This window comes from Pseudochaenichthys georgianus, chromosome 17 (genome assembly GCF_902827115.2).
Source record: "Pseudochaenichthys georgianus chromosome 17, fPseGeo1.2, whole genome shotgun sequence".
NCBI classification, from domain to species: Eukaryota; Metazoa; Chordata; class Actinopteri; order Perciformes; family Channichthyidae; genus Pseudochaenichthys; species Pseudochaenichthys georgianus.
This window is the reverse complement of record NC_047519.1, coordinates 14,122,582-14,133,952: the sequence shown is the minus strand read 5'-3', so window position 1 is coordinate 14,133,952 and position 11,371 is coordinate 14,122,582. Positions and strand designations below refer to the sequence as shown.

The 11,371-nt window shown below is 42.7% G+C and overlaps 2 protein-coding genes across 2 annotated transcripts; both read right to left on the bottom strand.

Moving 5' to 3' along the window:
* Positions 1–8: 8 nt before the first annotated feature.
* Positions 9–1,554, bottom strand: LOC117462249 (uncharacterized). The gene is made up of 3 exons (XM_034104387.2): positions 1,472–1,554; positions 1,112–1,355; positions 9–502 (listed from the first exon to the last, which is right to left on the bottom strand). Exons 1-3 carry the CDS (start codon positions 1,512–1,514, stop codon positions 331–333), a joined length of 459 nt encoding a protein of 152 aa, XP_033960278.1. The 5' UTR covers positions 1,515–1,554; the 3' UTR covers positions 9–330.
* A 556-nt stretch (positions 1,555–2,110) lies between these two features.
* Positions 2,111–10,848, bottom strand: mcm6 (minichromosome maintenance complex component 6). Its single transcript, XM_034105272.1, has 18 exons — positions 10,620–10,848; positions 10,321–10,467; positions 9,475–9,585; positions 9,261–9,348; positions 9,000–9,161; positions 8,507–8,672; positions 8,245–8,393; positions 7,172–7,322; positions 6,928–7,069; positions 6,308–6,449; positions 6,122–6,229; positions 4,491–4,646; positions 4,226–4,354; positions 3,963–4,127; positions 3,279–3,402; positions 2,952–3,158; positions 2,724–2,863; positions 2,111–2,634 (listed from the first exon to the last, which is right to left on the bottom strand). Exons 1-18 carry the CDS (start codon positions 10,715–10,717, stop codon positions 2,527–2,529), a joined length of 2,493 nt encoding a protein of 830 aa, XP_033961163.1. The 5' UTR covers positions 10,718–10,848; the 3' UTR covers positions 2,111–2,526.
* Positions 10,849–11,371: the final 523 nt, after the last annotated feature.

Here is an 11,371-nt window from a genome sequence, read left to right as displayed (position 1 = left end):
TTCACAAATTCTGTATAAATATCCATTTATTTGCTTTATCATATTTAACGAACATCAGCATCAATCAAATAAATGATCTTTCTCCAGATTCAACAAAGTGATCTATAAGCATCTCTGTACATAAGCAGGAAAAATCAAATCTGCCCAAAAACAAACAAACAAAATGGCTGTCACAAGCACAATTGCATGTTTTTGCTTCAGAAAGAAATACTCAGAGGTTTTTAAACTCGTGAAGTTTTCTTCTGTAATCAGTCTTTTTGCTGCAGTGAAGTCAACATCTCAGTGGTGACATTTAGGATATGTGCATAACATAGCAGCCATACATATTCATCATCGCTCCAGTTTGAGATCCTCTTTATGCTGGCGGTAGCGACTCCCCTCATATTCTCCTTCGTTTGACATCCTCATCCTCTGTCGGACCTTCAGCTGCTTCAGTCGGTTCTTGTCAACTTCTCTCTTGGTCAGCAGGAAGCCGATGATACCTGCGGGGAGGCCTATCATCCTGGAGGGAAGAAATGTAATATATTGATTTTTTTTCAGTGCTCAACACTTACAGTATCCATATTGATGCAGAGTATGGAGAAACACTCCATGTTGTAGTACTAAGGGGGAGCTAATTGTTTGAAAATGCAAAAGGTTTCATTGTATGGTATTATGTTATGAAGACACCTAAGTCACAATAAGATATAATTGCAATGTTTCAGTATTTTTGTTAAACTGAGCAACCCTTATACTTTGTCCTCCCTGTTTATTTGAGTGTGTGTAGAGATCAAAATGCAGATTATATTACCCTGGAGAAGATATGACTGTTTCTGCAGTACTTCTGAATTAAAGACAATTGTTTTACTTTAATGAATATTAAAGCACATAAAAGTCAAATCTGGGTATAGTGTCCCTCCCCTTGTATAACTGTATTTCTACATAGTTTCTGGTTCAACAACATTGACAGACCTTGCTATTTTCAGCACATCAGTCAAATAAAAAATATATATATTTGAGTAGATCGGACACCTAATCTGCCTTGGGGTGGAAATAAAACAGAAGCAGTCAAATAAATGGTGTTGTCTGAAGTGTTTCACCAAAAGGATTGTAGAGGAATGAAGAGACTTACCAGGCATAGCCAATAGGCATCATGGGATTCTTTGCCTTTCTCCTGGGCATGTATTCAGGACCCTCCTCCTCCTCTTGCTCCCCGGCTTTCCTGTCGTCTGTGCGTGGGTCGGCTTTGCTGTGAGCCCCGGTCTTGGAGCTGCACAGGGAGGCAGCAGGGGAGACATGTAGCTGCGAACACTGACATACTGCCGGGGCTCGGCTTCTCTGTGTAAGGAGCCATCGTTCGGGAACATAGCAAACTCCTAACAGGGAAAAATAAAGCTACGTTACATTATTTAGACAAATAACTGTACCACAGCCTCTAGAAGACAGGTTGGATAATAAACGTTAAAAAAAATGTGTAGTGTCTGTGTTTTACCTTTCAGTAATGTCCTGACTACTGTCACGTAGGGCGCCGCCATGTTTGTTGAGTAATGTCTGACATGCGCAGTTAACACCACACAGTCATGGCGCAGTAGTGTATAAAGAGAGAGTTTAGGATGTCCAAACAAAACATGAAAAAGGTGAAAGGAATGAGAATGTTTTTTAAAGCCATAGGACATCTTTGACAAAAAGTCAATAAAGTATGTCGAAAATATCGTGGAAAAAAAGTTAAAGTATGATAGTATTATAAATACAAATGTGATAAAAAAATCACTATTGAAAAATGTAATAGTAGGCCTATAGTATGATTTTTTTTTAAGGAAAAACAGTCACATTTTTGTGAAATAAAACATAGTAGGCAGTCTAAGTTCAGATTTTTTTTATAGTAGGCTTATGTCAAAAACATGCACAAAAACGACTTAGTGAAGTGCATTTTGAAAATAAATAATTGTTTTCATATTATAGGACAGTAATTTTTGGGGAAAAAAAGGCTGAAATATCAGAAAAACTATGACATGAAAACTTGTCATAAGAAAGAATACAGAACATTTTAATATTTTAAAGTCATTTACAACCTAGTAGACCTACTGGTGTAATGCTATAATTAAATACGGCAGGAACAGAATCAAATAGCTTTTAGTTTGTCAATATTTTATTTCTTTAAGCAACTTTTTTTATTCAATTTATTTCATCATTTTACAAAATCACATTGAAACCAATGTCAAATATACAGTTGTGGAATAAGCGATTGAACAATTCTAGGGCAGTTTCCTTAACGTAGGGTCAAAACAGACAGAAACCAGCAAACAACTGGAGAACAGAGCAGCATATTTACAAAGCAGTTTGACTATGAATCTCTTATTTATAAGAGCCCCAGAATCATCTGTACAGTTCAAAACAAGTCGTATAACATCTCTGATGCTTCTGGCATGTATGCGATACATATGAGTATTGAACAACACCTTGAACATCAACTTTATTGTTGAAGTAAAATATCAACAAGGATGGAAGTTGTAAGGGGAGTGAAGAAAACAAACACAGGGGTGAAGTTTAATCTTCCAGGGTGTAGTTGGGGTTGACAACAAACACGACTTCTTCTGTGACAGCAGATTCTGAGCCCTTCAGCCCGGACGGAGACAGCTCGATGAGGATGTGATCCTGGGGAGGCAGAGAGGCACAGGGTTAAGTGAAGTCAAACACAAAACGACCTCCATTCATGGCTGGATGTTCGCAGCGTGTGGACTCACATAGTGCACCAGTCTGTGGAGGACCTTCTCTATCAGACCCTTCTTATTGACCAGCTCCTCTTCGGAGTCAATCTCCGACTCGATCTCCTTCAGATACCAGTTCACCACTGCACTTTTCTTCAACTCCTCTTCTTCCTCAGCTGAAACACAGACAACAGGGAAAAGGTTAGACCAAAAATAACTAAGAATCTTTTTGTTGCAATAAGTATGAAGAGAGGCGTCTCTCACCTTCTTCTGCCCGGCGCAAATGCAAGACCAGCAGGTTGGAAATGCGCCTGTACTCGGGGAAAGACAGGCGGAGAGCTGGTTTGGCCTGGCTGCCTGGCTCAGTGTGTCCCTCCACACCGTTTGTGTTGCCGTTAGTTCCATTTGTAGGCCCATTGACACCATTTGTGAGGCCGTTCACAGCATTCACTCCATTAGGGATGGCGTTTTCTGCAGAGATAACATTTGCGTTAGAAACCTGGATAACTTTTCAGTTCAGGAACAAACTTCAGCTCTAGTTTAGTTATGTTGCGCCCTTGCAGGTGCATTTATACGTTTGTGTGTCAGTACCATCCTCCTGTTGCTCCTCTTCCTCCAGGTCGTCATCCTGCCCCAGGTTGATGTCGGGCGTCTCCACTCTGATGATGGATTTGTTCAGCAGACGGAAGGCTTCCTTCACGTGTTTGGGCTGCACCTGAAGACATTAACAGAAAGGAAAAGGTCAAAATCCTGGTACAAAGAAAAACTTGTAAGTAGTTTAATAGTCCAGGATGTGGTTCCCATTGAAAAGATTTAGTAGTCTGCATTCATTCGAAGGTGGAAAAGTTAACATGTGAGCAAAAACCTTAACAAAGGGTGAGATTTGAGCCTTCCAAAAATGTTGCGTCTATTCTACATTTTCTAAAAATAGTACGACTTTGTCCAAATATGTTTGGCTTATTCCCATCATCTCAGAAAACAGATATGTTTAAATGTGCAGAAAGTTTAAAACATGAGCAGAAATCTTGCAGAAACTCCCTCTGTAGTGAACTTTGGGATTTTAGCCTTTGCAGACCATTTACATGCACTAAAATGTATTCAACACACTACAGGAAAAGGAAAACCCCATAAAGCATAATAGGGCTCCTAAAATGCAACACTATCACTTTAAGAGTTACATTTGTTCCTGAATCCAAGTGTGTACAACTTAAATGGTTCGATAACATCTGTGCACCCTTTGTGTTTGCTGAGCAGCAAATCGTTCTTGGCACCCACCTCGTCGCAGCAGTGCATGCGGGCCATGCCCTCCGACAGGCGGATCATGCTCTCCAGCTGCCGCACCGTTATCCTCCAGGCCGACTTGGTCACGCCTCCGGAGCTGTCGCGCTGTCTGAGACGCTTGTACTGCTCCACGATGAACTCTTCGGATTCGCTGGAAATCTACAGATGCGGAACACGGAACAGTTTAATACCGATCAGAAGCGTATACATTGCTAACCTGATGCGAACACGATTAATTGCAGCAGGCAGACGCGCACCTTGGGTTTGAACTGCCTTGCAAAGAGCAGATATCTGCGGATCTCATCCAGAGAGTACAGTCTGTCCACAGATTCTGCAATGCGCGAGTGCAGGTCCACGATGCGTCTGGCGATGGCGTAGTCCGTCACCTTGGATACACACATGATCAGATAGAACGTTAAGTAGGAGAATTGGATATTTAGAGCAGAGAGGATTTAAGAAAGTAAGAAAATATTAAAAACGCACTTGTAAAACTAAAACAAATATACAGACTATGCTGCTTACCTCGTTACAGTCGTCCACCAGGATGAAGAAGAGGTCGAAGCGGCTCATGATGGGGGCGGTCATGTTGACGTTCTGCTTCAGACTCTTGCTGCGGTCGTAGCGCCCGCCCACAGGGTTGGCTGCAGCCAGGATGGAGGTGCGAGCGTTCAGGGTGGCCTGAAGAGACAGAGAAGTCTAGTTAATTTACTGCAGATTTGACTGGAAGGTTCTTTTAATTTGGGCTTAGAACAATGATTTTTAAAACAAGTATGTGGTTTTAAGTGTGTTGAGGTTGTGCTATAGAAATGGGCGTTCAGGCCTTTTTGCACAGGGCGTTATTTTACTTGTGTGTTCATTTAAAACTGTTGCTGCCGTTTCAAAACTTTTTCCGAAAAGAGATTTCATTTCAGAGCTTTCCTTCATAAGCAAAGGCTTTAACTTATCACATTATTTGGATTGTAAATAAAACAAGGAGGTTGCGTAGTCCGAAACAAGACGGAAAACGCGTTTTATACTCAACAAAGACAGCACATACCAGACACCAGAGTTTCTGGACTTTGACCGGCAAATCTAAATCTCTCCGGTCAAAATGTCCGGTCAAAATAATTTCCCCTTAGCACAATACCGCATCGGTTGCGCCACTTATGTGACAGGCAAGAAGAGTATGGGACAGACAAGAATAGTCAACTCTAATGTCTAACACTTAATGTGGAGAAAGAGATGTCCTGTATGGGTTGATTGTGCGTTGATCTGTTGGTAATGCCTCGGGTTCCGGTGGGCATGTAAACAAATGCATAATGCTCCGCTATACTTTGCGGCCTCACCCGGTTGCATAGCGACACTTATTGTTTAGGTGTCTTTTAATAAGCAGGTAGTCATATCATTAGCTAGAACTAGCTGGATCTGATCGATATGGACATAAACGCGAGTGAAGTCTAATCTGACGGGAGAGAGAGATCAGCTGCTGCTGACGAGTCGACACGCAGCTCTGCATGATCACATGCAGCGGTGAGCGGAACAAAACACACACTTCAGGTCAGAATATCACACGTAGCTATTTTAATGACCTCTCAAACTACCTAAACTAGTTATAGATATGTTTAGTTTTACTGTCGGCTCACTCATTACTGATCCGCGAGCTGCATGATACTGACGGGCTGTCAGGAGAGGGAGAGAGCTCCGTTTATTATAAATTACTGTACACTTTTGAATAATGTAGTTAATCTACTATAATTAGTTTGTCTAATATCGAATCATATCAATTTGTTTTAAAGCTCAATAAATAACAAAGAAGACCTTTGACCGGCACTTTTCTCATTTTGTCCGGAAGATTTAAACTTTAACGGACATGTTGACCGGCAACGGAAACTCAGCCAGACACACTACTTCTGTAGACATATACTATTATTTTTTACCAGTCGGAACTATACCTCACTCAATAAAAAAAGCTCAAAGTAGCTTTTAAAATGTTACTTCAGATAACCTGCAGGAGGCTGCTTTCAGACATTATTCTACGTTTGACCGGCGCAAATCTATTTGTATAAAAAAGGCGACATTTTCATGTTAGATTCTCAGTGCGTAAAGGCTTAAACCTTCATAGTAATCACAACTATTTTTTGTTTTTAGCATTTAGTTAAATCTGGCAGTAGTACCTTGACTCCGGCCTTGGTGATGCTGATGGTCTGCTGCTCCATGGCCTCATGGATGGCCACCTGGTCCTTAAGGTCCATCTTGTCAAACTCATCAATGCAGCACACACCCTGGAGGAGAATCACTTGCTGTTAATACCACTGAATGCTCTCAATAATGTCCTTCACTGCCTGCGTTCCAACACTCACGTTGTCCGCCAGCATCAGAGCTCCGGCCTCGATCACAAACTCGCCGGACTCCTCGTCTCTGACCACAGCTGCCGTCAGACCTGCAGCTGTGCTCGCCTTCCCGCTGGTGTACACTGCTCTGGGACTGAACTCCTCCACGTGCCTGCACACACAATTACAATATCAGATCCGTGCATATCAATTTCCGTTATAGCTGCACAATTAAAAAAGGGATATTATGTTAATATTCAGGTTAATATTTGTATTCTGTGTCTCTACTGTGACATGTTTACATGCTTTAATATTCAAAAAAGCTCTTTATTTTTCTCGTTTCTTGCGCCTTGTTTCCCCCTCTGTCTGAAACCAGAGCCCAGTCTGCTCTGATTGGTTAGCTGGACGGCTCTGTTGTGATTGGTCATCTGCTTAACCGCCCCTTAGCCTATCATGTGCAATGTGTTGGAGCGCTAGCCAATAGAAGCGCGTGTTACTCTTTTGGAACTTTGGGATTTTAGCCTTTGCAGACCATTTACATGCACTAAAACCTATACAACACACTACAGGAAACCCCAAAGCGCATGATTCCTTTTAAGGATTACAACGTCAAGCAAGGTGTGGGAATTTGTCTGCGTTGTGTCACATACTTGAGGAACTGGCTCTTGGCAGTACTGGGGTCTCCGACGATGCACAAGTTGACGTCTCCTCTCAGCGAGATGCCTTCCATGGTCGTCTTGGGAACGCCTCCAAACAGCATCAGCAGGATACCGCGCTTCACCTCGTCGTTGCCTGGAAATCACAGCCGCCATTTAACTAAAATCCCAATTAACCACTTTGACTAAACTTCCCTGGATCCAAAATAAATGCTGGTTGTGAGGGTGGAGCACTGACCGTGGATGGTTGGGAAGAGGCTGGTGCAAAGGTTGTGGTACAGGTTCTTGTCCTGGCTCATCTCAAACACTTTCTCCCACTCCTTCTCCGTCATCTGGCTCTTGATGCTCTCTGCTGTCTGCTCCTCATCTCGCAGCTCCTTTCCACCAAACTACAACAAGACAAAAACAGAATTTAACACCAGGCATGTTCGGGGCTTTGGTAGCTTATTTGGTTTCGATGATAGCTAGGGATGTCACAAGAACCAAGGAGTTTGTATGTTGTCAAGGTCTAACCCTAACTTGAGGGGACCTGGTTTTCTACAGTGGACCCAGGTAAGCTAAATGGAATTAAGGCTCCAAACTAAGGGCGTCCTTGCATTAAGAGAAAATATAGAACATTTTATTTGCATGTTTGTACAACTGTCATTTAGCAAAGTGCATACTGAATCGAGCACTTGAGTCTTAAGGTCCAGAAGGAAGTAGTAACCACATTATTGAGTTCTCAAGAGGCGCTTTCACACCAGAGTACTTTTCCCTTTTAGTTCCGATAGTTCCTGGGATTTTGCGTTCACACCAAAAAGAGAATTAGTTTATGAGAACCTTTTCACCCCCTTTTCCGTCCCAGCTAGAGAGCAGATACTTCTGTCAATTTCTGATTGACTGGGCGGATTGCAAACCATGCCCCGTAAAACTCTGAAAAGTTTTGTGAAGCCGCCATTGTATTTGCTGGCATTAGCATTATTAGCATTAGCCCAGCGCACCAACGGAGAGAGAATAACTTATGGCAACACAAAAAAAACATGGGAGCGGTGGAGATGAGGAGGTGTCAGCGTTCTGGCGATTTACTCGGAAGGCTTCAGTAGAAGCTGCTGGGAGCTGCGCCGCCGCTATTTGTATATAGGGAAACACTGCACTTTAAATGGAAGACCCCCATAGGCCCCACCCACTCGATCGGTGATCGATCGATACCGATTCCGGCAATCGGCCCCAAAATTGGCGATCGGAACGTTCCTAATTATAGGTATAGACTGCTACATTTCTGATAACGTGAAACCATATAGAAATGCTTCATTTTTAGCTTGAGTGTCTTACCCGTGGGTTGGTGGGGGCCACGTTGCAGGCGAGGAAGGCCAGTCTGTACGAAAGCTCTCTGACTCCCAGAGCCTTCAGTCCCTTCAAACCATCGGCTTCAAAGCCCTGTGGCCCTCCAGGGACCCGGGTGCTGGTCTCTGCGCGCACACCTGTGGACGGGACGCACATACAAACAGTCATGAGGTGTGCAATATGATTTCTTCCAAGTATTTTCACAATTCAGGTGAATTTCAGGCTCAAAGTGTCTGTCCAAAAATGTTACCGGGAGTGGTGAGCTGAGAGACGTCCGGCACGACGATGAGGGTCCCGGTGAAGTCGCAGCGGTCTCCGGCCTGAGCCATCTCCACAGCCTCCGCCCTCAGGACAATCTCCAGGGAGCGGGGGATCGAACCACGAGGCAGCTCCGCCTGCGTCTCCTGGACACGCACCTGCACACAGAGTCAAGTTCACACACCCATTTACTTACAGACACATACATCACATAGAGGTTTTATACTGTTGCTTATCTTATCATATTCACTTCGAAGAATGCAGATTGGTAACCTTTTCCGCTAAAAACAAAAAGCCAGGAAAATCGATAGCATCAAGAAATGGTATGCCCTTTTGGCGTTCACGGAGGACATGATTATCCCTGATGTACAACAGGTGCAGTTATGTAAGCATCTCCATGTATGCTCTATTTATGTTATGTCGGTGAAACAAAAAAGCCAGAGGTCAGTAGGTTTTTTGTCCAGAGGGAAAGCAGCTATAGTTACCTTCTGGAAGTCGATGAACTTGGATTTGTGCGTGTCGAGGTGGAAGCGGCTGCGGTTGTTGCACACAGGGTTTCTACAGATGGTGGGAGGAGAGTATTTGAACTGCTGGGGGACATCTTTGATGACCGCCTGGCAGTCCATGCACAGGAAGGTGCCACTCACCTGCAAAAGGATCAACAAAAAGACAATGTTATAGAGGAACAGCCCAATTGTAATCACGTAGCTCTTCTGTTATTATTTGGTGCATGGTGGAGGTCTTACCAGTTCAGGGTGGACTGGGTGTGTCCTCACCACCTGCCCACTGATCCTCACCAGGGTGCCGATGCGCATGGATGACAGCTCACGGATCCTACATCGCACACAAGGAAGAAGTTGATATATTTCCTTAGAATTCATTAAATCTAACATTATTGTAATTTGATTGATTAAAATCAAAGCACGATACACACAATTTAAGTAGTTGTCTGTGTCTTACTTGTGTCTGGTGGGCAGTTCCTCCAGGGCTACGTAGAACTCTTTGTTGAGAGGAACATTCCCGTGATCCCGAGCAAAGTTGCGCACTGCCCGACAGAGGAAGGGGTAAACTCTACAAACAGAATCATTTCAATGTGAATACACAGCGGCATCTCCATGGCTGTTAAATCACTCAATGGTTTGTTTTTTTAATAGAGCTGCTACAAATGGTTGCATTATTGATCGACAGAAAAATATGCGTCAACCTTTGAAATAAGAGAGTATGTTTCCATGCACTAAGTGCTGTTTTCAGCCTCTCAAATATGGACACTTCCTGCTTTTCCCTATGTTATAGCATAATACTCTAAATATCAAATCTTAGACATACAATGTCCTCCTAAAGAGGACTGTAATGCAATGGGATGGAAATGTTTCCCTTTACCAGCTGCGATTAAAGCATAATGCTGCTTTAATTCTATTTTGAGATGTTTAATTGTAGTATTGTTTATTTCTACTCTTAAAATGCGTTGTTTTGTTTTGTTGTTTTTATGCTGCTGCAATGTAAACATTTCCCAATGTGGGATTAATAAAGTACGTCATATTTGATCTCTTATTTTATAATGCATCATTAATCATAATACAGCAATCTAATATATATGATTCTGAAATGGACCATAAAACACAGTGGGTACTTTTGGGTATATTTTGATGCTAATACTTTTGTACTTTTTCTTAAGATCGATTTTGATGCAGGATTTTTCGTTGTAATCAGATTGTTAAAATGTCTGCACTTCTGCATTTCCTGTATACGTAGGCTACATTCTGTTTCACAGGACGAACTGGGGTTTATACTCTGGTTTCAGCCCACCTGTAGTACTCCTCCTGGATGGTGGTAGCCAGCTCCTGGTTGAAGCCCTCCAGGTCAGTGAAGCTCACCGCCAGCGTGTTCCTCTCCGGCCTGATCAGCTCCTCCGCCTCACGGACATACTTCACCTCCCCGTCCCCGGTCTGGTACCTGCACACGGATACAGGCAGAAGAAAATTTACTAAATATGATCAATAACCACCAGCCGACCAATAGTAACTGATGAAGAGTGTTTAAAAAGTGATGCATCAACGCGTTTTGGCCGACAACAACACAAAGAAGCCTGTTTCTGGCTGACTTACTCCTCTAAGAAAGCCTGGAATAACTTCTGACATTTTTCAGCCAACTCGTCTTTCACAATCTCTCCGGCATTCTCCGCGGTTGCTGTGGCAACATCCATGTTGAAACACCGTCAAAAAGGAATAAAAGACTAAAAAACGTTCAGAATAACACAGAGTCGTGCCACTGTTTTCCGGACAGACACGCTACAGTCTCAGAGCAACAGTTTCGCGCGAAAAGAGTGACACGTGACGTTTGCCGCGCCGATTTTGACCAATCGGTGATGCCATGTTAATACTCTCTGTGTTTTAGCCAATCAGGAAGGAATATGTGAAACGACGCAGGCTTCTTCTGCTTTTTCCCGCCGCACGCTCTATGGGATTAGTTTTGTATCATAAAGATAAAGCAACACTTTTTCAGAATAAAGCAAAACTATGAGTTTAAAAGAAGAAAAAAACTGAGTCAAGCAAAATAAAAATAAATCCACATGTGGATATGTGTAAGCCACTGTTGTGTTGCAGTTCCCCACTGTGACCACTGGAGGGCAGTGAAGAATCATGAGTCTAAATGATTATTCTAGCACTTGCAATATTACTTTTATTCACTTATTTTCTCACAGTGACTGTAGAGAGCAATACTCATGATCAATAATGATATTCATTGTTTATGTCAGCAGCTTGTAACCATATCTACCTTGACCATTATGTATATTTTTTCCAGATGTGGGAAGTACATTATCTGAGTACTTCTCCCACCTCTGATCTTTTCACATGTT